The sequence below is a fragment of the Dendropsophus ebraccatus genome, chromosome 15 (genome assembly GCF_027789765.1).
Source record: "Dendropsophus ebraccatus isolate aDenEbr1 chromosome 15, aDenEbr1.pat, whole genome shotgun sequence".
Classification (NCBI taxonomy): Eukaryota; Metazoa; Chordata; class Amphibia; order Anura; family Hylidae; genus Dendropsophus; species Dendropsophus ebraccatus.
In genome coordinates this window covers 28,131,531-28,158,799 of record NC_091468.1, presented here as the reverse complement: position 1 = coordinate 28,158,799, position 27,269 = coordinate 28,131,531, and the positions used below count along the sequence as shown (strand labels likewise).

General features: G+C 46.6%; 1 protein-coding gene across 1 annotated transcript in view; it reads left to right on the top strand.

The window, feature by feature from the left end:
- The window catches only part of PCNX2 (pecanex 2), a 105,272-nt gene that overhangs the window by 39,344 nt on the left and 38,659 nt on the right, over window positions 1-27,269 (top strand). Inside the window, exons 14-20 of the mRNA XM_069954417.1 lie at window positions 169-271; window positions 3,011-3,103; window positions 5,754-5,904; window positions 10,711-10,852; window positions 17,269-17,446; window positions 18,921-19,029; window positions 20,563-20,692. Of these exons, the coding sequence (XP_069810518.1) occupies window positions 169-271; window positions 3,011-3,103; window positions 5,754-5,904; window positions 10,711-10,852; window positions 17,269-17,446; window positions 18,921-19,029; window positions 20,563-20,692 (906 nt within the window). The remainder of the gene's footprint in view (window positions 1-168; window positions 272-3,010; window positions 3,104-5,753; window positions 5,905-10,710; window positions 10,853-17,268; window positions 17,447-18,920; window positions 19,030-20,562; window positions 20,693-27,269) is intronic.

The following is a 27,269-nucleotide window of genomic DNA, read 5'->3' as shown; positions in this document are numbered from 1 at the left end:
TACAACTTTGCTCCATAATCCCTTTAAATACGTCTATACAGTATTTTAAAGCTCTGCATCAGAAGAACAGAGCACTGTGCTTATGCTTATCAAGGAATTTTGAGCCTAAGAACAACATGATGATGAAAGGTTGAAATTTACATTAAACTTCATTCTTTTTTATTATAGGTCTTTTATTAAGTGCAAACTGTTTCCTAAAAAGATTCATGAAAACATGAAAAGTTCAACCAAACATGAAGATCCTTTACCAGAAAAGTTGAAAAGCTCATTGGTAAAATATTTTGTATGCCAAATGTGTGTGACTACTAACCTATACGAGTTTTTTATTATCAATTAAGTGCACACTAAGGAATAAGCACAGAGACTTAAAGTAGATTCCGCCACAGGGCCTCCGCTTGAAGTTCCGCCCGTCCTTAGACTTGCTGGCAAATTCTGCCATCCGCTGAAATTAACATTTTTCTAAATTTCAATTTTTTATATTATAAAAATAATCCTGAGATTTAGACGTTTTCATTTTTATCGCTGGGGCTAAAACTAAGCTGAGGGTTGAGGCTTCCTCTTGTGTCTGTTATGATAAGGAGGAGTCTGCTGTAAAGTGATCTGTGCAGCATTGCAGCGACATGTGACACCAGTAGATAAGGGAGACAATAGCTCCCTGTGGAATGTTCTCATCACAGGTCACAGTGCCCAAAGCTGTAATGTCTCACATTCATCTCTAGGGGACAAATTCTGTTTATTGTCATTTAAGTCCTTGAGTCTTGCTGTAAAGCATGTCACTAAACGCTGTTAAAAACAGCTCAGGCAAGATGGCCGCCACCATAACAATGTACAGAAAGGGAAATTCCAAAAAATTACTGTTGAAAAGTAGAAACTGATTAGAAGAAAAGATAAAATAAAAGAACCCTTTGAAAGTGCTATTCCTAGGAAATAAAATTTCAGGTAAATAGGTCCCATGTCCAAACTCTTATGGGGTGATTACATTGTATTAACCCACCCTTAGAAGCTGTGTTGTGCTGTCTTTACCTTCTTACTGTGCAGCCTCTTCTAATTCCCTCTGCCATCAGGGCCGACAGGTTACTCGTTCATTTTAGGAGTTTCAATGTAAGCGCCCTGAGCTGATGAAATGTGCCATGTACTGGCCCCGAAGGAAGAGGGTGCCAACAGAGACTACAGAGTCAATATTGAAGAGGAAGAGACAGCATTACACAGCTTCTAGGTAAGGATCAGCGCAGGATCACACAAAGGAATTCTTTTTTTTTTTTTTTCAAGTAAATCTAGCACTACTGTGATTTTTAGTATTTCCTAAATGCCGACAGAATGCCGAATCCTGCGGTGTCCTTCTTTTTCGATTCAGTAGTTTTAATTGACGTTTTTAAAACAGTAACAGAACAAACAGATTAGCATATATACACGGACGTATCCCACCAGGACACACTGTACTACACTAGGAAAACATTTAAAAAGTCCGCTTGAAGACAATATGTAATAATACAGTAAACAAAAGAAGATCATCCAAGTCCATGTGAACACAGCATACAAGTATCTTAAATGACCATTTATAAAGCCCTGGGCAATTTCCATATGTTACCAGACATGGTACATGGGGAGGACAAAGAAAAAAGAGGAAAATGGTGCAATCAATACAGACATAAACACAAAGAACTGGGGCACAGAAAGTTTCGACACTAAGCAGTGAGTGAGTCTACGGGGCTAGGTGTCTAACTAAGCACTTATTTGCTCTTCCAACTACTGTAGCTCAAGTGCAAGACAACAAATGTACTGTATGCATGTAGGTGCTGAGGCTTAGCAGTAACCAATGCTAATGCGTGCTAATACAGGAGTTGCTTGAGTTGAAGATAGAGAAAACCAGCTAGAAAGCAGAAACTGGCATCCTAATCTGCCCCCCAAAAATTGAGAAATTGGGCGATCCCAATGCTATAATTCTCTCATGCATATATGTGTTATTCAGTGCAGAGATCACCTCCTGAAGATCAGGAATTATTTGGGATTTCCAGGGCTTGGTGACAACTATTTTAGAGATTATAAAAAAAAAATTGCAGCAGAATGATCTAAATTTAAGAGAAATCTTGTCTAGTCCTATAAAAAGAAGCACCAGGTTTGGGGATCATGCTATTAGGGCCAGAATTAGTACTTGCAATAAGGTTTTACATTTTGACCAATAGCTGCAGATGGACCAAAGTATATGGAATATCATAGTGTCCTTCTTTTTAAAACCCTCTGTATGGTGGAGCTCACTGCTTCATCCTGTTTAGAGTTAAGCCCAACTGGAGAATGTTCAAGTCTCATTGCTAAGCATTTGATTACTGGTGGCTAAAGAAGTTGAAGTTGAAACCCTAGGGAGTCCTGAAAATAAGCTTCATCAGCTGCTCAGCCGCCATTGGCTGTTATGCTCAGCCAATTGCGGCTGAGCAGCTAATGACGTGGCAGAGGGGGGCCGGCATAAGGGACGGCTGGAGCGGTCCAGCTGGCCTCCCGAAGAGGACGTTGTTCGAACCAAGATGGCGGCCAGGGCCGAAAGTAATCTGGTGAGTATACTGCACCACACTTCCAGGGAAGGGGGCCTTTCACTTACATAACACACTACAAAGTTGTATAACTTTGTAATGTGTGTTATTTAGTGAATATTTTTTTAAACGCCGCACTACCTCTTTAAAGATAAGGACACCACTAGATTCAGCTCTATGGCTCCGATCAGGACATATTCAAGGTTGGTGCTAGATTTCCTTTAAGGCAAGTATATTTCACAGTATAACACCTTTTGGGCATGGGACTTATTTACCTGTAATTGCATCTCCCAGGAATACACCTTTGGATATTTTTTCAATTTTTGTCATCTTGACAAATTGTCCTGCCCAATATAATCCTAGGGGTCAGATAAGAAATCCGGATAGATTTTCCTGAAGTGTGAAGGGGGCTTTACCATTTATCTTCATGACAAAATGTAATGCTTACAGCAGGGAAAATCTGAACTGTTTTGTTTGTCCTTCAGAAAGAAATCCTCACGTCAGATCTAATCGTCTGTACATTGGTCGGCTTTTTAACCTTTTTGGTCAGCACTAGCACCGTTTTTCTCTTCTTAAGTGTAAGTACTGTAGTTATTTAGAGAATATAAATATGTTCATTAATATGATCCACGGGCAGCATAAAATCCTGACAGGCTCCCTTGTTAGTGACTGCTATGTTTTACTGTAAAAGTTTTGCAGTGTATGGCAAAAGCAACCTAAGGCTGTCTTCACACTGCCTCTTTTGTTAAAAACGCCTGAGGCCAGATGTTAGCTGAGAGTCAATGGAAGTTTAGGATTTGCCTTGCACACATGGCGTTTTTTTTCTTGGTGTTTTTCTCTCCTCTCTAGTATTTTTGCAGCTCTGTGACAGTTTTGGAAAAACGCAACAGGCCAAGGGTTTGGCGTTTTTTCTGAAAACTTTGGAGTGTTTCTCCCATAGACTTCAAAGGAAGTCTTCAGCTCCACTAAAGAACGCCATAGCCTATACATATGGTGGTTTTTAGTGGCGCTTTTCATGCAGAAAAAACACCTCTGTCTGGTCCCTGGGGGGTTAACTTAACCCACTGTGGTCCAGGGAGTGACAGTCTGGTCCACAGGGCATCTTCTATCTTCAGCAGAGCCTGGAACACTGAGCTACCAGGCGTGTCAAGTGTGCCAGGTTCAGCCTCTTTAAAGGAGAAGTCCAGCCAAAGTAATTTTTTGATATGTTATTACTTATGGAAAGTTAGACAAATGTCTAATGTACATTATGGGAAATGCACATATAGGGCTATTTCCCTTAATTTAGTAGATTATGGAGTGTTAAGATTCTCTCAGATACAGTGACGTCACGACCCAGGGTGTAATTCCTATAGCGTGTCCAGCGGGGGGCACTCTATATGTAGAAGTCAATGGGACTTTATTGTTTCTGTGGATGTCTATGTAAACTAATGTAATGTAATGTACAGTGTGCTTTATTGAATTAATACATTTATGGAATACTTTGGGGAGCAAGTGTCCTTGCTCCCCAAAGTATTCCATAAATGTATTCAGTGAGTACATTTTGGGGGGCACTGAGCAGGGAGGGAGAGAGGTGCCTGTGCATCTACCTCCCCCCTCCCTCCCTGCTCGGTGCTGCTGCCACATATACACAGTACTACTCCTCCCATCATCTGCTCATAGTATGAGAAGATGATGGGGGAGTAGTACCAGGGCCGATCTCGATCACCGGTAAGCCCGCCGAACCGCGCCGCACTGGACTATATACACTGAACTACTACTCTCATCATCTGCTCATAGTATAAACAGGTGATGGGAGTAGTAGCTGGGTTATCCCTATCACATGCTTGCTGCCGCTGATGCTGCTAGGTGCAGGGGGGAGCCGCTCATCACAGTGCAGTGCAGCCATTATGCCCCCTCCGCTCCCCCTCCTCCTTCTTCCGGGATCCGTGCAAACTTCCCCCTAACCCATGGCTGACTCCCTGCCTGGCCTCCACTCTCCACTCACACATACCGGATACTGGTGCTTCCCGGTGTGTGGGAGAGGACGGTCAGTGAGGACACCGGGAAGCACCGGGAGCTGGTATGTGTGAGTGGAGAGCGGCGGCCAGGCGGGGAGCACATCTGACATGTGTCAGATGTGCTCAATCTGATTCAGGTCTGGGGAAAGGGTGGGTCAGTCCATACGTTCAATGCCTTCATCTTGCAGGAACTGCACATGAGGTCTAGCATTGTCCTGCATTAGGAGGAATCCAAGGCCAACTGCACCAGCATATGGTCTCACAAGGGGTCTGAGGATCTCATTTCGGTACCCAAGGGCAGCCTCTGGTGAGCACATGGAGGGCTGTGCGGCCTCCCAAAGAAATGCCACCCTACACCATTACTGACCCACTGCCAAATCGGTCATGCTGAAGTATGTTGCAGGCAGCAGCTCGCTCTCCTCGGCCTCTCCAGACTCTGTCACGTCTGTCATTTGTGCTCAGTGTGAACTTGCTTTCATCCTGTTCTTCCTTGCACAAAGGCGGAGGTAGCAGTCCTGCTGCGGGGTTGTTGCCCTTCTGCGGCCTCCTCCCCATCTCCTGGTGTACTTGCCTGTTTCCTGGTTGTGCCCCCAGCCTCTGGACACTCCGCTGACAGACACAGCAAACCTTCTTGCCACAGCTCATATAGATGTGCCATTCTGGATGAGCTGCACTACCTGAGCCACTTACTGTATGTGGGTTGTAGAGTTCATCTCATGCTACCACGAGTGTGAAAGCACCACCAACATTCTAAAGTGACCAAAACACCAGCCAGAAAGCATCGGTACTGAGAAGTGGTCCCCACCTGCAGAACCCTCCTTTATTGAGTGTGTCTTGCTAATTGCCAATAATTTCCACCTGTTGTCTATTCCATTTGCACAACAGCATGTAAAATTGGTTGTCAATCAGTGTTGCTTCCTAAGTGGACAGTTTGATTTCCCAGAAGTTTGATTTAGGGTGCCTTCACACACCGAATCCGCTGCGGATCCAGTGTCCGTTCAGCAAATGCCGGTTACCGGACACTGGATCCGCAGCGGATTTTAGCTGCGGATCCGGTGTGTGTGAAGGCATCCTAACTTGGAGTTATATTGTGTTGTTTAAGTGTTCCCTTTATTTTTTTGAGCAGTGTATATTATAATCTTCCATTTTCCTTTATACATAATATTTTGATATACCTGAGTATTCCTATGACAATTTTCATAATGATGATATTTTGTTTTCCATCCAGCCAATTCTCAGTACTGTGTTGCTTGTTATGGCGTTGATTGTGGGTCTGCTGGCACACTACATAATACCACAACTACGAAAGCATCACCCATGGCTATGGATTGCACATCCTCTGCTTCAAAACAAAGAATACAGGCAGAGGGAAATCATTGGTTAGTATGTTTTTTTTCAATCAGACTGTAAAACAAATGTGTAAAAAATTGCACTTTTTAAGAAATTGGGGATACCAACAGTACACCACATCTCAGTCCAGTTCAGGGGCGTAGCTAGGGGTTCAGCCTAGGGGGGGGGCGAGTGAGTCTGAGTGGGCCCCCAACCAACCTTACCCATAGGCAGGGGCGTAACTAGAAATGGCTGGGCCCCATAGCAAACCTTTGATTGGGGCCCCCCCTACCCCAAATCCACCCCTACCCCTGACCGACCACTACGCCATCAACACACCCAGATCTACACAGGTTCTGTACTCCATATAAATTACAGTGTAGTTACATCAGGTGACTCACAGGGGACGTCTTCTCTGATCGGAGTTCTTCCCTTTTCATCATCTTCTCCATCTGTCCTGGGCCGTTATGAGAACTTCTCGGAGCCACGAATCCACAGAATCTGCCAGACAGACATATTAGGCACCTCACACTGACACCATCCTCATCTGTATACAAACTGCACATCTGTAATGGCCCCTTTGTACCCTCTTTCAGTGAGTAGCCCTGACTCCTTGTATAGGAACATATATATATATATATATATATATATCCCTTATAGTATATGCCCCCCTCTGTGTAGACAGCTTATAGATTGCCCCTTGTCCAGTGCTCCGTATAGATGGCCCCATGTGCATCACCTATATCAGGGGTAGGGAACCTCGACTCTCCAGCTGTTGCAAAACTACAACTCCCATCATGCCTGGACAGCTAAAGCTGTAGTTTTGCAACAGCTGGAGAGCCGAGATTACTTCTGTGTAGTCCTCTTAGAGATGACCCTGTATGTTGTCCACTCCCCCATATAGCCCCCTTATGTTGTCCAGCCCCCATAAAGCCCCCTTATGATGTCCAGCCCCCCCCCCGTATAGCTTCCAGTGTTGTCTATCCCCATCCCACATAGCCCCCAGTATTATGCATCCCCAGCCCCCACATAGCCCCCAGTATTGTGCATCCCCATCCCCCATATAGCCCCTAGTATTGTGCATCCCCCCACATAGCCCCCAGTATTGTGCATCCCCATCCCCTATATAGCCCCCAGTATTGTGCATTCCCAGCCCCCACATAGCCCCCAGTATTGTGCATCCCCAGCCCCCACATAGCCCCCAGTATTGTGCATCCCCAGCCCCCACATAGCCCCCAGTATTGTGCATCCCCAGCCCCCACATAGCCCCCAGTATTGTGCATCCCCAGCCCCCACATAGCCCCCAGTATTGTGCATCCCCAGCCCCCACATAGCCCCCAGTATTGTGCATCCCAGCCCCCACATAGCCCCCAGTATTGTGCATCCCCTTCCCCACATAGCCCCCAGTATTGTGCATCCCCAGCCCCCACATAGCCCCCAGTATTGTGCATCCCCAGCCCCCACATAGCCCCCAGTATTGTCCATCCCCAGCCCCCATATAGCCCCCAGTATTGTGCATCCCCAGCCCCCACATAGCCCCCAGTATTGTGCATCCCCAGCCCCCACATAGCCCCCAGTATTATGCATCCCCAGCCCCCACATAGCCCCCAGTATTGTGCATCCCCATCCCCCATATAGCCCCTAGTATTGTGCATCCCCCCACATAGCCCCCAGTATTGTGCATCCCCATCCCCCATATAGCCCCCAGTATTGTGCATCCCCAGCCCCCACATAGCCCCCAGTATTGTGCATCCCCAGCCCCCACATAGCCCCCAGTATTGTGCATCCCCAGCCCCCACATAGCCCCCAGTATTGTGCATCCCCAGCCCCCACATAGCCCCCAGTATTGTGCATCCCCAGCCCCCACATAGCCCCTAGTATTGTCCATCCCCAGCCCCCACATAGCCCCCAGTATTGTGCATCCCCAGCCCCCACATAGCCCCCAGTATTGTGCATCCCCAGCCCCCACATAGCCCCCAGTATTGTCCATTCCCAGCCCCCACATAGCCCCCAGTATTGTCCATTCCCAGCCCCCACATAGCCCCCAGTGTTGTGCATCCTCAGCCCCCACATAGCCCCCAGTATTGTGCATCCCCAGCCCCCACATAGCCCCCAGTATTGTGCATCCTCAGCCCCCACATAGCCCCCAGTATTGTGCATCCTCAGCCCCCATATAGCCCCCAGTGTTCCCCTCTGATAAAAATAAACAAAATACAACTCACCTAACCACACGCTCCCCCGTCGGTCTCCTTTTCTCTCTTCCCCTGACCAATAAGCCGCTCCCTGCTGAAGTCCCAGGCAGCGCCATCACTGAGCTCAGGCTGCGCCCCGGTGGCTGGGACTTCCTGTACAGGGAACGCAAACCGGAAGTCCCAGCCGCCGCGGCGCTCAATGATGGCGCTGCCCGGGACTTCGGCAGGGAGCTGCACATCGGGCGGAAACTCTTGTGATCGCAAGCAAAACGCTGCTTGCGGTCACAAGAGTGATTGGGAAGCCTATGGTTTCTCGCGCTGTCAATCACGACACTTAACACCCGGGAGGCCCGCTCGGCCCCCGGGTGCTTCAGACAGTCAGCTCTGGGGGGCCCAGGCCACGGGCCCCCTGGTGCCAGGGGCCCCGTAGCGGCCGCTACGGCTGCTACGGCGGTAGGTCCGCCCCTGCCCATAGGGAACCTCAGCAGGTGACAAGGCTTTCTGAATAATAAAGGGAATATTCTTCTACATTACTCATAGTGGATAAGGATAAAGAGCAGTGTAAGAAGCTTCTGTACATTTCACATATAGAACCACAAAAAAATTTAAAGTGCTTAAGATTAGAAAAATATAGCTGCCTTCTTCCACAGACAGCACCACTCTTGTCCTCAGTTTGTGTGTGGTATTCGACTGAAGTGAATAGTGCCAAGCTGTGATACCACACACAACCTAAGAGCAGGGGTGGCGCTGTTTTGGAAGAAAGCAACTATGTTTTTTTTTCTTAATTCTGGAGAACCCTTTTAACCAGATTATCTTTGCCTAAAAATAATAGTGGTATAGGTAATATGTTTTTAGACATTAAGGCTATGTTCACACTGCGTATGAGTCCGGCCGCATTTCGGCGTACATGTACGGCTGAAACTACGGGCGTGGGAAAAATCGACATGCGCCGGATGCGTACGAACTGCAAACATACGCCCGTAGTACAGTTATGCTTCCCTAGCTTGTTTCGAAGCGATCTGAAGTAGGTCATTTACTTGGAAATCTTCGCCCAGCCCAATAAAACTCACAGAACCTTTTGGATCGAAAAATCATGTTCAATTTGGCTGAAATAAGTACTTTGTACGGGACCGCATGGAAATCCACGGCCGTGAGTTTCAACATTTCCATCCTCAAACAATGGTCTTGTTCATTTTTCACGGCGCCGTATACGATCCGGCCGTAAGCTCATACGTAGTGTGCATTGTGCGGCCGTATATCGTATACTTTCAAGCGAACGCATCAACCTCAAAACTACGTGCAGAAACATACGCAGTGTGAACATAGCCTCAAAGGGGTGAGTTGTTGTGATCATACATGTACAATCCAAGATATGTGATGAGCTGCTAGATATCCATTTCCTATCTATCTATCTATCTATCTATCTATCTATCTATCTATCTATCTCATTACAGGAGGAGATATATGAGGACAATGATCACATGTCCTTCATGCACCAGCATCTTCTCAGCCCCGCCCCCTCATGACATCACCACAGGTCCTTCATCCACAAGAATCCTCTCCAGTTCTCAGCCCCGCCCCCTTATGACGTCACCACAGGTCCTTCCCCATCGCTCTGCAGGCTGTCTGCAAAAGAAATAGCTTTTGCAGACAGCATTAAAGAAGCAGTTCACTTTTTATTTTTTTCGCCCCACTGGGTAGCCGCTGTCATGTATACTTACAGAAGATGATCGGTGTCCCGTTCCCGTCGGTCAGTTCCGTCCCGCGGTGCCGTTCACATCGGGCGCGCGCTCACTTCCGCCGGCTGCTGCGAGTCCTCTTCTCTGCCCAGTGATTATACGCCGGAAGTCACTCGCTTCCATGCATTCTCCATGGAAGCGCGTGACTTCCGGCGTTCAAATGACAAGGGAGAGAAGAGGAGTCACAGCGCCGGCGGAAGTGAGCACGCGCCCGATGTGAACGGCACCGCGGGACGGAACTGACCGACGGGAACGGGACACCGATCATCTTCTGTAAGTATACTTGACAGCGGCTACCCGGGGGGGAGAAAAAAATAAAAAGTGAACTGCTTCTTTAAGCCTCTGAGACCTCAGTGGGCCCCTGCCAGTGTGGGCCCAGGAGCCACTGCACCCCCCAAATTTCGCTTATGGTCCAGTTCAAGGGGTACTCCAGTCAAATTTATTTTTTTTCTTCAGAACAATTGCGGTCATAAAGTTATAGATGTTTGTAAATTCCTGCAGGTAGTGGTGTATTCTTTCCAGTCTGACACAGTGCTCTCTGCTGCCACCTCTGTCCATGTCAGGAACTGTCCAGAGCAGGAGAGGTTTTCTATGGGGATTTGCTACTGCTCTGGACAGTTCCTGACATGGACAGAGGTGGCAGCAGAGAGCACTGTGTCAGACTGGAAAGAATACACCTCTTCCTGCAGGACATACAGTAGCTAATAAGTACTGGAAGACTGCAGGTTTTTTTAAGTAGAAGTAATTCATAAATCTGTATAATTTTGTGGGACCATTTGATTTGAAAACATTTGTTTTTCCTCGGAGCACTACTTTAAATGATTTATAGCTTTACCAGAAGGGACTTACTTCTGTATTTTACATTAGTGTGTATAGGATTTTTCCTGCTATAAATTTAACATATGTTTTTATTTTGTTCTTTTAGATGCCGCCCAGTTAATGTGGTTTGAAAAACTTTATGTTTGTCTTGTGTGTTTTGAGAAGTACTTCTTGTACCCATCAATCATATTAAATGCGGTTACCACCGAAGCTTTTTCAGTCAGTGGTTTCAAAAGGTTTGGACAACCGTAAGTTCCTTTTTACCTACTATCAGTCTAAAGCTACCTTACCACTAGGTAAAAATTAAAGGGAACCTGTCACCCCCCGTGCCGGGGTGACAGGCTCCCGACCCCCCGTTAGAGCCCCCTATACTTACCTAATCCCGCCGGGTCCCGCTTCTGGAGGTGGTCGGGGGATGAAGATCTCAGCCGCTGCAGCCCGGCGCGCGCGCTGAGAGATGAGTCCAACACCCATAGAGAATGACAGGAGAGTCCAGCGCTCCGTCATTCTCTATGAGCGTTGGACTCATCTCTCAGGTAAGTAAGACTCATCTCTTAGGTAAGTATATGGGGCTCTAACGGGGGGTCGGGAGCCTGTCACCCTGGCACGGGGGGTGACAGGTTCCCTTTAAGGCAAACAACGGCCATTATTAATGATCATTTCCACAATGGCCGTTATTTGCCCTTTTTTTTACCAATTGGGAACATAGCTTCAATGGGCGTGTCACGAGTGGCTGGGGGAAGATAAGACACAAGACAGTGGGCCCTAAATCTGACCCCACCCACTGTCACCTGCCTACTTGCCTCAGTCGACCCTAGGCGGTCGCGGACAACCACGAAGACAATCCCTATACTGGATACGTGCAGAACATAAAACGCAGACAGACAGACAAACAAAATGCGGAGAGTCAACTAGCCGAGTCAGGAACCAAACGAGCAACGCAGTACAAAATCAGAACCGAGCGGAGAGTCAGGGGACAGGCAAAAGGTCAGAATCCAGGCAAGACAAAATGGAGAAGGATAGGAGAGAATACAAGGGACTGGGGAGCTGGGATCAGGAGAACTAATAGCCAGCGATAACCTGCTGGCTACACCGAAACTTTATACTGGACCAGGAGCCCGGACCAAAGGCTGATTGGTCCGGCCTCCTGAGTCCAGCCTCACTGCAGCTGTTGCACTGCAGGCTGAGCGGCCGGGCGACCTGTCACTCAGCCTGAGTGCAAAACACATCAGCTGCGTGCCGGCCGGCCAGCTGACGGTCACGTGACCCCACGGCGTCCCCGGTTGCTAGGGACGCCGCCGGGTCTCCGTGACGTCACTCGGCCCCGGCGGGCGGAGCAGCGGCGCGCTCCCGAGCCGACAGCCGGAGCCGAGCTGGAAGGAGACGCCGCTGGAGCCGGACAAGGTAAGTTCCTTACATTACCCCCTCCCCTATGAGGGGCCTCAGGACCCTTAGTAACAGGACCTGGTTTAGACGGGTTGTGCAAATGATATTGCCGAATGAGACGAGGTGCATGCATATCCCTACTTGCTACCCAAGTGCGCTCCTCTGGGCCAAATCCTCTCCAATGAACCAGATACTGTAAAGAACTCTGAACTCGGCGAGAATCCAGAATCCTCTCTACCTCATATTCAAGTTCACCCTGAATAATCAAAGGAGCAGGAGGAGCAGACGGTAACACGGGATTAATATATTTTTTTAACAGAGACTTATGGAAGACATCGTGAATTTTTAGACTCTTAGGCAACAGTAACTTAAACGAAACTGAGTTGACAACTTTTACTATGACATAAGGACCAATATATTTAGGAGAAAGTTTACCAGATGGTGTTTTCAATCTCAAGTTTTTAGTAGAGAGCCATACCTTGTCACCTACCCTGTACTCAGGGCCAGATATACGTCTTTTGTCTGATTGTTTTTTACAATTTTCTTGGGCTTTAACCAGGTTCTGAAGAGCCTGGGCCCAAACTGTGCACAGTTTTCTGTAGATTTTTTCGGCGGATGGATTAATGGACTCGGCCGCATGTACAGAAGAACAACGAGGATTAAACCCAAAATTACAAAAAAATGGTGACATTTTGAGAGACTGACTTTCACGATTATTCAGGGCAAACTCTGCCAAAGACAGGTATTCTCTCCATTTCTCCTGTGACCCTGCAACAAAACATCTCAAGAACTGTTCCAGTGACTGGTTAACCCTTTCCGTCTGACCATTGGACTGCGGATGGAAAGCTGAAGAAAAGGACAAGGATATGCCCAGGCGACCACAAAACTCCCTCCAGAATTTAGACACAAATTGTACTCCCCTGTCAGAAACAATATTCTCTGGTACACCATGTAAACGTAAGATATGATTAATAAAAAGAGAAGCCAAGGTACGAGCATTAGGAAGCTTGCTGAGAGGAATTAAATGGCACATCTTAGAGAACCTATCAACCACCACCCAAATCACAGTTTTACCCTTAGAGGGTGGTAAATCAGTTATGAAGTCCATTGAGATGTGGGTCCACGGTCTAGCAGGTACCGGTAGGGGTTGGAGAAGTCCCTCGGGTAATCTGCGAGGAACCTTGGACCTGGCGCAAATCTCACAAGCCTCCACAAACAGCTTAGTATCTCTGACCCAAGATGGCCACCAATAATGACGAGATAATAAATACTTAGTACCAGCAATACCTGGATGACCTGCCAAAACTGAACAATGTGTTTCTTCCAGGACTCTCAAACGAAGATTTGGGGGAACAAACAGTTTGTTCTCCGGGGTATTTCTAGGCGCCATAGATTGAGACTGGACGACTTGGGCAGCCAGATCGGGCTGCAGTATAGCCACCACCACCCCCGGAGATAAGATGGTTTCAGACTCCTTTATGGGGACTTCATTGACGTCGAAACTACGAGATAAAGCATCTGCCCTTACATTTTTAGAACCCGGTCTGAAGGTGATTTCAAAGTTAAACCGTGTGAAAAAGAGTGCCCATCTGGCCTGTCGTGGAGTAAGACGCTTAGCTTTATCTAAATAAACCAGGTTTTTGTGGTCGGTTAAAACCTTAACTTTGTGTTTAGCCCCCTCTAGAAAGTGCCTCCATTCATCGAACGCCCACTTAATGGCAAGGAGTTCCCTATTGCCTATATCATAGTTGCATTCTGCTTTGGAGAACTTTCTAGAGAAATAGGCAATGGGTCGGAGATTGGTGAGAGTTTCAGGACCCTGTGAAAGAACAGCCCCCACCCCTACCTCTGAGGCATCCACCTCGACAATAAAAGGTTGCTCAAAGTCAGGTTGAATCAACACCGGAGCTACAGAAAAACATCTTTTAAGTTTGTCAAATGCCAGAATGGCTTCAGGAGTCCAGTTATCCACATCAGCTCCCTTTCTGGTAAGATCTGTTAAGGGCTTAGCAATCACTGAAAACCCCTTAATAAATTTTCTGTAATAGTTAGCAAATCCCAAAAATCTCTGTAAAGCTTTAAGATTCCTTGGGCGCTCCCACTTGGTAATGGCCGTCACCTTAAGGGGATCCATCCCAAAAGAACTAGGGGTGATTTTATATCCCAAAAAAGAGACCTCCTGAACACCAAACTGGCACTTTGACAATTTAGAAAACAAATGGTTAAGTCTTAGGAGTTCCATAACCTTACGAACATGACCAACATGCGAAGACCAATCTGGAGAGAAAATCAGGATATCATCCAGGTATACCACTAAAAAACGTCCCAGGTAGTCGCGAAACACATCGTTAACAAAACGTTGAAAAACTGCAGGTGCATTACACAACCCGAAGGGCATGACAAGGTATTCGAAGTGTCCTTCGGGGGTATTGAAGGCAGTTTTCCATTCATCGCCCTCCTTTATACGAATCAAATTATAGGCCCCCCGGAGGTCAATTTTGGAGAACCACCGGGCCCCTACAATCTGATCAAACAAATTAGGAATCAGAGGGAGAGGATGTTGATTTTTAATCGTGATCTTATTTAATTCCCGATAGTCAATGCAAGGGCGTAAGCCACCATCCTTTTTGCCCACAAAGAAAAACCCAGCACCAAGGGGAGAACAGGAAGGACGGATGTGACCCTTATGTAAACTCTCTTTAACATAATCACGCATAGCCTCTCTCTCTGGTTTAGACAAGTTAAAAATGCGTCCTTTCGGGTACTTGGATTCAGGAACTAGATCAATAGCACAATCGTATGGACGATGAGGAGGTAGCTCGTCCACCGATTTTTCATCAAAGACATCAAGAAAATCAGATAGAAATTCAGGGAGCTCTCCTTCTAACGAAGAACATTCGGTTAAATTCAAAGAAATACAATGGGCGGCACAACCTGGTCCCCATTGGACAAGTTCTCTGTTTACCCAATCAAACACAGGGTTATGCTGGGTCAACCACGGTAAACCTAAAATAACATCAGAGGACAAATTGTCCATAACCAAAAAATCTATACACTCAGAATGGATCGACCCCACTTTCACTTCGAGAGGAGGAGTAATATATTTTACCCTTCCTTGGGCCAATGGGGTAAAATCCGCCCCCGTGATACTCAGCGGGCATTTAAGCTGAAGCGGGCATACCCCCAGACCGGACCAAAACCCGGAATTAACAAAATTAGCGGATGCCCCTGAGTCAACATGGGCAAACCCCGAGATACATCTCTCGCCCAAGCATAGCGAGATGGGAACCATCAATTTATTCTTATCGAGTGGTACCTGTGCGCCTGAGTGACCCCCTCGATAGTCACTCAGGCGCTGGAGTTTTCCGACGATGTTCCAGGCCTGGAGGTACATTCCCGAACCCGGTGTCCAGCTTTGCCGCAGTATAAGCAAAGATTATGCTGCATCCGATGGGCTCGTCTAGTTCTTGCATCGGTGGCGCCAATTTGCATAGGTTCCTCCGGTGGTGGCAGCAGGGAGGAGGGGTTTTTAGGAAAAGACACAGGAGAGAAAGAGGTACTACAGGGTTCAGAGGTGCACTTCTCCCTTCGTCTGTCACGCATCCGGCGGTCTACCCTAATGGCTAACGTCATTGTCTCTTCTAACGTTTCAGGGGGAGGATAAGCTATTAACAGGTCCTTCAACTGGTCAGAGAGACCCACCCGGAACTGGTAGCGCAGAGCGGAGTCGTTCCAACCAGATGGGATACACCACTGGCGGAACTCTGCGCAATAATCTTCCACTGGTCTTTTCCCCTGTTTTAGGGACGTCAATTGTCGCTCGGCCACTGCAGTCCTGTCAGGGTCATCGTACAATAGTCCCAATGCCGAAAAGAAAAAGTCCACAGAAGTTAGTTCTATGGCGTTAGGAGGGAGAGAGAATGCCCACTCTTGTGGGGGACCCTGCAGGAGGGACATGATTATTCCCACTCTTTGGGCCTCATCTCCTGACGAACGGGGACGCAGTCGAAAAAACAACCGACACCCTTCTCTGAAGGTTCGAAAACTCTTTCTATCCCCCTTAAATTTTTCCGGGAGTTGTACAGGCGGTTCAGGGGGAGAGGGCGTGGTCATCGTAACCTGTCGAGGAGCAGCCTCCTGCTCCTGAACCCGTTCAGCGAGATTCTGAACCAATGTGTTCAGATTCTGCATCTGTTCCACTAGTGCCTTCATAGGATCCATGATAACAAATCGTTGGCACACGTCACACAAAATTTTAGGGCTGGCTATTCTGTCACGAGTGGCTGGGGGAAGATAAGACACAAGACAGTGGGCCCTAAATCTGACCCCACCCACTGTCACCTGCCTACTTGCCTCAGTCGACCCTAGGCGGTCGCGGACAACCACGAAGACAATCCCTATACTGGATACGTGCAGAACATAAAACGCAGACAGACAGACAAACAAAATGCGGAGAGTCAACTAGCCGAGTCAGGAACCAAACGAGCAACGCAGTACAAAATCAGAACCGAGCGGAGAGTCAGGGGACAGGCAAAAGGTCAGAATCCAGGCAAGACAAAATGGAGAAGGATAGGAGAGAATACAAGGGACTGGGGAGCTGGGATCAGGAGAACTAATAGCCAGCGATAACCTGCTGGCTACACCGAAACTTTATACTGGACCAGGAGCCCGGACCAAAGGCTGATTGGTCCGGCCTCCTGAGTCCAGCCTCACTGCAGCTGTTGCACTGCAGGCTGAGCGGCCGGGCGACCTGTCACTCAGCCTGAGTGCAAAACACATCAGCTGCGTGCCGGCCGGCCAGCTGACGGTCACGTGACCCCACGGCGTCCCCGGTTGCTAGGGACGCCGCCGGGTCTCCGTGACGTCACTCGGCCCCGGCGGGCGGAGCAGCGGCGCGCTCCCGAGCCGACAGCCGGAGCCGAGCTGGAAGGAGACGCCGCTGGAGCCGGACAAGGTAAGTTCCTTACAGGGCGTTCACATATTCTATAAGCTTGTCTGTATTGTGGATCTGCAATTACGGACATATTTATGGCCCATTGATTGCTGTTCACGCTGCCACAAAAATACTGACAATTTCTAGTATGAACTATAATTGTGACACAGGTTGTCCCATAGAAGTCTATAGAACCATACGTAAATTTTGCGTCGATATTGCGTTACATGTGAAACTGGCCTAACATTTGTTTGAAATATTCAGTTGAGAGACTGGCCATAGCCATAGCGATGGAACTGTATGAATTGGATTGGGACATAACATTGTTCTCTTGTGTTTCTGCAGAGTGGATGCATTTATAATAGCAGTGTCCGGAATGAAGCTGCTGCGCTCCTGTTTCTGTAACCCTTCACAGCAATATATCACATTAGGATTCACCGTTATACTTTTTCAGTTTGATTACAGTTCTATTTCAGAAAGTTTTTTATTGGATCTCTATGTTATTTCTATCCTGTTTTATAAGGTAAGTATGTGGTTTGTACTGGACAGTTTCTGGTGTGCTTTGTATTTTTATTTTATTGCTAATTTCCTTCCTATATAGAAAATGCTTTAGTAGTAAATACCAGTAATCCACACAACCTATAGGACAGTGGTGGGCAATTCCTTTTCCGATGGGACCAGACTAATATACCCTCTGGATACAATTGTTCCCTGAAAAATGAGCCTTTATCAGATGACCTTGCCTATAGTGCCCCTCAAATTCCCCATACAAGAACTGCTGTCTTCCTGTAATCCCCAGGTCCCCTCATTGAACATCACCATGCCTCAGCTGAGTATTATCTTGTGACCTGAAAGCACTGTGAGAGTCTTCTCTTTTGGGATCTCAGAGCAGTAGACAGGAAAAGCAGATTCAGGGCAGGCACACTGCTGAGCACAGTGCCGCATTGCAGCGTTTGTGGGACAGCACTTATGCATACCTCCCAACTTTTTGGATGGCCAAAGAGGCACACTTGTGGTTCAATTTATTAAAATTTTACAGACAAATGTATTAATTTTTTGGAAAACCATAACAAACATTTCCACATAGGAGAATATGAAGCGCATCACAGTGAGCAAATATTAAGGACACAGTTGAGGTGCCAGATCGTTTGACTGAAGGTCTATCTTATTTGTTCTTTGATTCTGTTGGGTAACGTCACTATCAAGCTTTCCCAGAACAAGAAGAATTACAGACATATCTATACATTTTAAATTAATAATGCATCCACACCTACAGGATCTGCTGCAGATAGATACATTTAATTACATTGATATCTGCAAATCTGCAGCAGATCCTGTATGTGCATCCTTATGTCCCGCTCACACATCAGTAACCCTGTCTTTAATTTCAGGCCTTCAGATTATGAATGTGTTTCAGTAACTGTCCGCATTTGTAGGGACCCCTTGTCGGGTTAGGGACACGGGCGCACAATGGCTTAATCATTTCTTATGGCACAGATTATGACCCCAAAACGGATTCATGACCCCTACAGATGTGTGTATTGGGACATATGAACTACTTGAGTGATATGGTCTGTGAAAACAGCCATAATGTCACATGACTCATCTGAATATAACAATTTTAAAGATCCAACTTACACCACATGATGGAATAATATAATAGAAGTTTGGGTCTATTATACAGGAAGAAACCAGACACTTTCTAGAGCAACATAAAAAGTTTATTAATGCAAATTTAATTCCTAGGTCAAAAAGAGGGAAAAGTAAGGGGCAAAGAGGGACATGGGTCAAAAGTAGGGACTTTTCCTCTAAAAGAGGGACACTTGGGAGGTTTGCGCCCGATGATTTTAGGTCAGGACCTGAGCAAATGATCAGCCGATGATCGTTTCATCGAATGATTGTTCTCTCTATTACACCGAGTCATAATCAAGTTTTATTCTGTTGAACCTGTTAAACTCTCAGGTTATTCATTTTGCTATTTATTTTGTCTTTTCTAGATGTGGGACCTTCTTCAAAAGCTGCAATATGTCTTCACATACATTGCACCATGGCAAATAGCTTGGGGATCATCATTTCATGTGTTTGCCCAGTTTTTTGCTGTACCCCGTATCCTTTCTTATTTATAAAAAATAAATAAAAGCAGAAAGGTAACTAATGTAAAAAGTAAGCAAAATTATATGTATTCAGTAGAAGAGAAGAAACAATGGTGGTGTCTAGCGCTGATTTCTAAATGTCACAGACACAGTCCCCATTGTCACAGACACAGTCCCCATTGGCAGGTGAGTATAGACTATATAGACTGTATTGGTAGACATTGCATTTCATGGTCTGTAACCTGAGAAAGATGGCTCCAAAACTGTGGAAACGCATTGTCTAGCAAAAAATCCTATTTTCTATACTAACCTGCCATTTATTTCCAATGTGAACTGTGTCAGGGTTACTAGGAAATCAATGCTTGATTGATACCACCATTGTTTCTTCTCTTCTACTGACTGCATCCTATCCGGATCCATGTGTGAACTGTGGGAGGTGGCCTGCTGCATCGTACATGGTATGATAGGGGATAATAAGCTGATCACTGGGGGTTCTAATCTCTAGGACCGCCACCAGTCCTGCGAACAGGATTGCAATCACCTCGCAATAGAAAGGTCACTGTGCCAGTGTGGCCATAACCCCATTCATTCCCTAAGGCACCAGAAAATGCTTTATAGCACTGAATAAGCACTTTAAGGCCACGACCACACAATTTCCTTTATTGGCTGCTTGATGGCTGTTTGGGTGTCAATTTCGTGCCCAAATAATGTAAGTTGTTTAAAAACTATGTCCGTTATTTGTTAAATAATGGCCATTATTCGGGCACAAAATGACGTCTGTCCAAAAAATTGTCCGTCAAATGGTCAAAAAAACGTTGTGTAGTTGCACCCTAATAGTATTTATTTCATGAGGGTTTGTCCACACATGGTGCAAAAAGTCTGCTATAAATCTTACAGCAAATTCATATATTGCATATGGGGCAGCAAGGGTACATCGTTACGTGTAATAGCAATGCGCGGCCAATGGCTGATGATTGTAGTATAAAACAATAAAGTATTACCTCACCTTACCACGTTCCCCCGTGTTCTTGGAGGCCTTCCCCGGTGTCTGCAGCTCTGCCTTCTATTCCCGTTTCTACACTGACAGGCTGCGGCCCCTCAGCCAATCATTGGCCGAGAAAGGCAGTGGCCAGTAATTGGCTGAGCATCCAGCAGCCTGTCAGTGTAGAGACCAAAACAGAAAGCAGAGCTGCAGACATCAGGGAAGACCCAAGGACAACAGGGAATGTGGTAAGGTTAGTCAATACCTTATTATTTTACACTAAAGGCAAGGGCTGCTCAGACATCGCTAACAATGTCTGTGCTGCTCTTGCTGCCCAATGGTCGGGCAGTGTAATTACTCTAGCCAATCATAGCACTTTATGATTGGGCCGTGTAATTGGACTCTTAAGTTCCTTAGTTCTGTGGCTGCTTACACCGTAGTAGTCCAGATTTACTTTCCACAGCAACCAATCACAGCTTAGGTTTTACATTGATTATGTTTTAGAGGTCTGGTAAGCTGTGGGATGTACCTAATTATATAAAACTTAACATAAATTATATTCAGATTCAGGAATGCTTTTATTCCAAACATTTGCAACATCAATATTGTCCAGTCCCCTGAGCCCCTTTCTTGGAAGTGTCATCTTTATTGCGTCATATGCAAGACCAATCAAGTATTGGGAGGGAGTTAACAGGTAAGCAAACTCATTGTGGTGACATTAACAGAATATGGACCAGGACCGTAGGAGGTTGTCATGGCAACTGCTAGGCCTATGTGCCTGCCATGATCCAACTATAGAATTATCCTGTCTACAGTAGGCTGAAGCAATAGAGTGCAGATCTAACAAATCAATGCAGACCATGCAGTATATAATGCATTGATCAATATGAGTTATCTCTCATACAAATCCCCATAGGGGGGGGGGGGCTACTAATTAAACTTCATGAGCAGATGTTTAAAAAAAAAAAAAAAATCCATCCCATATTAAAAATTCTAATCAACCACCCTTTCCAATTTTTCAACACCCGTATACTCACCACAGGTGATCAGTGTCCTGTGGCGCGTCTTCGTTCCAGTCTTGCGACGCCGTTCAAATCTAGCGCGTGCTCACGTCATCCTCTTCTGTGACCCCTCTTCTCTCTCCTGTGATTAAAGACCAGAAGTCACGCTCTCACATAGAAAATGCATTGAAAAGTGTGACTTCCGGCCTTCAGTCACAGGAGACTGAAGAGGAGTCACAGGAGCGGGTGATGTGAGCGCATGCTAGATATGAACGGCGCTGTGGGACACTGATCACACGTGGTGAGTACACGCACCAGCGTGCAGGGGTGGCAGATAAAAATTTTTGTTAACTGCTACTTTAATATTTTAACAATAGTAAGACAGAAACTGTATGAGTTAAGTATTGTTGTAATTGTACCAACATGAGGAATATAGATCACATGTCAATTTTACTGCACAGTGAACCGCATAAAAACTAAACTCACCCAAATGATTAAATTGCCTCTTTTTTACCTCATCAATATTTTTTTTCTGCTATGCAGTATATTATATGGTGATGTGAAGGTTGCACGGGAAGGAAGAAAACATTAAACATTTACTGTGTCATCAAAGGGCTTTTCCAGTTTAAACTTACTTGTCCCCCCCCCCCCCCCCCATCTCTAGATTGGTGCCCCGGCTACTTTGTTATGAATGGAGCTGCAGGTCAGAGTGGGGCCCACAGGTCCGTTCCTTCTCTGTGGAGTTGCTGGAGATATCGGAGTACAGCACTCAACTGTTTTTTTAACGGTTCCACAGAGAATGAATGAATGTACTGTATAAGGCTGGGTTTCACATCCTGACCCATGGCTTTGCTCAAAACAAAGGAGCCAATCTAGAGATCCCTTTTTATTGTATTGTATTAGGTATTTTATTGTCCCCCAAAAGTTATACAAATCACCAATATACACTTATTAAGGGAAATGCTTATAAAGTGATTTTTCCCTATTCGCCCTATGACAGCACCCCTGGAGAGCGTCCTTCCCCTTCCCAAAAGACAGGAAACAGCCGCCAAGGATGAAAGCTTTAAAAGGGGCAGGACCGACCCCAAACTCCAGTTCTGTTTCCTGTCTTCTAGGAAGAGGGAGAGTGAGACTGCAGTCTCACTCTCCCAGGAAGGATCGCCGAGGAATGAGAACTGAGGCGCCCGGTCCCTATGATTAGTCCTCAGGACAACGGGTTACCTGTGCCTGGCGTAACTCTTCTGGGGGAAGCCGCCGGCCAGTCTGGATTGTCCCGGTCCGTCGGGCCTCCTGTTCACCCTCACCTCTCGCGCGGATGTCAGCAGGGAGACGCGGTGAGTGCCGGTCTGTCCGGGCGTCCTTTCCTGGGCCTCCCAGGGCGGCAGCCTGGTGTCAGGTACGAGCGCTCCTATAGGAGCGCTTCCGGGGTCTGTCGTGCGTCCCGGCTGGCGTGTGACGTCACTTCCGCGGGACGTCTGACGACTTCCGGTGCGGCCTAGACGCAAACGGCGGCCTTTCCTGGAGGGGACAGGGAGGCGGCCGATCAGCCAGGTACGATACCGAAACCTCCGGGCGGGCTCCGTTAGTGGGAGGGGTAGGCGAGGGGCCGTGCTCCGAACCTCCACCGGAAGTGGAGAGGGAGGGGGCAAAAAAGCTCCCTTTAAAAGGAACAGGAGGCCTAGACAGAGGTGTGTGCTCCTCGGACGGGACGCCAGCCAGTTCCAGGACCAGGCAGAGTGGAAGTTTTTCCCGTGTATACTGCCCCTTCTGCTGATTCTGCAGCATGGAAGAACCAGAGCACACTGAATCCCAAGAGACCGGGTCGGAGGTGACTGTGATGGTCGGGTGAGAGGGGTTGTACCCCAACATGGTTTATTCCCCCTATAATGGTTTTCATATGTATTTTAGGAAGGTTCCAAAAGACCTAAAGCTAAAAAAGAATGTGCCATGTGTAGGAAGAAATTACAATCATCCTATTCCAAGAACCTCTGTAATACATGCATTACTAAAGTCATGCAGGAAGAAGCTCCATCTTTCATGGCTACTGTTAAGTAAGAATGTATTTTTTAGGGGGTTCTTTTTTCGGAGTTTTTTTATTATTACCCCGAATGGTTTTTTTCTGACAAATTCTTAATTCCTTGCAGAACCCTCATTAAGAATGAGATCAGATCCTCCATTTCATCTGACAAGCCTTCTACCTCTACCTCTCAGCTAGAGGTTTCTGCGCTGTCTCCCTCTGGTCCTATGTCTCCTCAGGAGCCTATCCAGATTGAGGATGAGGAGGAGGGGGAATACAGGGAGTCTTCTGATTCTGAGGAGGATTCTGCTGGAAAAGCGTTGTTCCCTATTGACAGTGTGGACGCTTTAGTCAAGGCTGTTAGAAATACTATGAAAGTGGAGGAATTCAAGGAACAACTGTCTGTACAGGACAAAATGTTTGAGGGTCTGGCTCCTAGGAAAAAGAAAGTATTTCCATTACATAAGAATATTAAGGACTTAATCCAGAGGGAGTGGAATAAGCCAGACCGGAAGTTCTTTGTTCCCAGAACCCTCAAACGAAAGTATCCGTTTGATGAGATAGAAACGGAATATTGGGACAGGCCCCCTATGGTGGATCCAGCAGTAGCAAAAATTTGTAAAGGGGCCTTCCTTCCATTTGAGGATACTGGAGTGTTGAGAGACCCAATGGATAAAAAGGCTGATGGGTTTCTTAGAAAGAGTTGGGAGGCGACAGCGGCTTTATTTAAGCCTGTTGCAGCTACTACTTCGGTTGCTAGGTCAGTAAAGATGTGGTTAACTGACCTTGAGTCTAGTATTAAAGATGGTACTCCTAGAGATGAATTAATTAAGTCTCTCCCATCTCTTGCTAATGCCTTAGACTTTATGTCAGATGCATCTGATGACGCACTCAGACTTATAGCAAAATCCACGGCTTTCTCTAATTCAGCCCGTAGGGCTTTATGGATTAAGGACTGGAAAGGGGACATGGCCTCCAAATCACGCCTCTGTGCTATGCCATGTCAAGGTCAATTTCTCTTTGGCCCAGCCCTGGACACTGTCTTAGAGAAGGCATCTGACAGGAAGAAGGGGTTCCCTTCAGTTGGGCCTCCTCCGGCTAAACGGCCCTTTCGTGGCAAGGGTAGGGGGGGAGCTCAATCTTCCTCATCTAGGGGGAAAAACTGGAAAGCACAGGGGAAAAGCAAAAATTTTTTGTTTCCCAAAGATGCGACAAGTAAAAAAGATGACAAGCAATGACGCCAGGCCACCTGTGGGGGGACGCTTGACCCTATTTCACCCAGAATGGGAAAAGATAAGCAGCAGCAGATGGGTGTTAGATTCAATAAATGTTGGTCTAAAACTAAAGATGTCGTCTCTCCCAGGTGGTCGTTTTGTCATTACAGATCTCAACAGGGATCCTCAAAAGCAGTCAGCTCTAGAATTAGAGATCCAGTCTCTTCTCCTAAAAAAGGTACTAGTCCCAGTCCCTCAGTCAGAGATAGGGAAGGGTTTCTACTCAACCCTATTTTTAGTAAAGAAACCCAATGGAACGTTCCGAACTATTATAAATCTGAAAGACCTAAATCAGCATTTATGCTACGAGAGGTTCAGGATGGAAACGATTCAATCGACCATCCTGAATCTCTCGAAGGACTGTTTTATGATGACACTGGACCTGAGAGATGCATATTATCATGTTCCAATTTTTCAGAGTCATCAGAAATACTTAAGAGTGGCAGTCCGAATCCAAAAGGAGATACGTCACTATCAGTTCCAGGCTCTCCCTTTCGGGCTTTGTCAGGCTCCCAGAGCCTTTACAAAGATTATTTCAGAGGTAATGGCCCACATAAGGGAGAGGGATGTGCTGATAGTCCCGTATCTGGACGATTTTTTGATCATAGGCCCTTCAGTAGAGATACTGACTCAACAGGGACTACTGGTACAGGAAATTTTAGCCAAACTAGGTCTAGAAGTAAATCTAGAGAAATCTTGTCTAGTACCAAGTCAGATATGTTCCTTCCTAGGGATCAGCCTCAATTCAATAGTCCAGACGTCTTTTCTCCCCCCGCAGAAAGTCTCAAACCTAGTATCACGGGTGATGGAATTAAAGAGAAGGGGCTCCTGCACCATCAGACAAGCAATGTCGGTTCTGGGGTTAATGACCTCAGCCATTCCAGGGGTTTGTTGGGCCCAATACCACTCCAGGAGGCTCCAGGCTCAGATTCTGGAGGTTTGGGACAAACACAGGTCTTCTCTGGAGATGCAGTTCTCCCTATCTCCACAGGTTTTGAGGTCGCTGGAGTGGTGGTTGGATCCCCAGAATCTATCCAGAGGTGTCCTCTGGGAAAAGGAGGAGATCTTCCAGATCACGACAGATGCCAGCCCAGGAGGGTGGGGAGCCCATGCGGAGGCCCTTCTGTTGCAGGGAAAATGGAATCCCAGGGAGGCAGAAGATCCACAAAATGTCAGGGAACTAAGAGCAGTGTTTTTTGCCCTGTTAGGCAGTTTAGGAAAGATAGAAGGGAAACATGTAAGAATACTGACGGACAACTCCACAGTAGTGGCTTACCTCAACCATCAGGGGGGGACGAGATCAGACAAGCTCATGAAAGTGTCTCACTTCATTTTCAGGTTGGTAGAACAGAAGATTCTTTCCCTATCGGCCCTCCACCTGAAGGGTTCAGAGAACGTGACCGCAGACTATCTGAGCAGAGTCTCTCTGAATCAGTCAGAATGGTGCCTCAGTCGGACAGTGTTCAGACAGATCACGGAATTATGGGGGAATCCAGTGATAGACCTGTTTGCCAACAGAGCCAATCGTCAAGTTCAGAGATTCTACTCTCTGAATCCAGTAGAGATGCCGTCAGGAGTGGACGCATTTGCTCAGGATTGGAGCAGAGATCTACTATATGCCTTTCCCCCCATACGTATGCTTCCCAGAATGCTAAGAAAGGTGAGGACAGACAGGGCCCTTATAATAGTCATTGCTCCCTTTTGGCCAAGAAGGGTATGGTTTTCCTGGCTGAGGAAACTCTCAATAGCCAGGCCATGGGTTCTTCCAGAGACCCAGGATCTCCTATTCCAGGGCCCAGTTCTGCATCCCACATCGCAGCATCTTCATCTGACGGCCTGGCTGTTGAGAGGCAACTAATGATGGATAGAGGTCTGTCCCCATCAGTTATTGATACACTCTTAGCTAGCAGAAAGAAAGTTACTTCACAGATCTACCTAAGGACGTGGAAAGTTTTTTGTAGGTTTATGGGATCTCCGATTAATGTCCTCAATCCACCTGACATAACCAAGATTCTAGAATTTCTACAAAAGGGTCTAGAATTAGGGCTAAGCACCAGTACCCTAAAGGTACAAATTTCAGCTTTAAGCGCTCTGTTTGACTTTCGTATTGCAGACCACCAATGGATAAAAAGATTTATAAAAGCATCAGACAGACTCAGACCCACAGTAAGATCAAACATCCCTCCATGGGATCTAAATATAGTGTTGTCGGCCCTGGCCCTCCCTCCTTTTGAACCTTTAGAGGAGCTTTCAGAGAAAAATCTATCCCTAAAACTTGCCTTTTTATTAGCTATAACTACGGCTAGGAGGGTAGGAGAGATTTCAGCCCTGTCTATTATCCATCCTTATATGACGGTACTAGAGGATAGAATCATTTTATCTCCTGATCCAGCTTTTTTACCCAAGGTGGTTACAGATTTCCACCGATCGCAGCAGGTAATTCTACCCTCCTTCTGTCCCGATCCAAAGAATGAGGGAGAACGTAGATTCCACAATCTGGATGTAAGACGTTGTCTCTTATTCTACCTGGAAAAAACTAAGGATTGGAGGAAATCTCAGAGGTTACTCCTTCTATTTCAGGGAAAGAATAGAGGTCAGGCTGCCTCCTCTAGATCGGTAGCTAGATGGATTAAGGAGGCCATTAGCTTAGCATACTCCTCGTCAGGATTAGCCCCTCCAAGGGCTTTTGGGGCTCATTCAACCAGGGCAATCTCGACATCTTGGGCAGAAAGAGCAGCAGCATCAATATCTCAGATCTGTAGAGCAGCCACCTGGAGCTCACCACACACCTTTTTTAAGCATTATAGACTGCAGCTTCCAGGGTCAGAAGACCTTTCCTTTGGGAGAAAGGTGCTTCAGGCTGTAGTCCCTCCCTAATAAGAAAGCCTATTCTAGTCTCCAGGGGTGCTGTCATAGGGCGAATAGGGAAAACGTAAATTACTCACCGGTAATTGTTTTTCTGTGAGCCCATGACAGCAC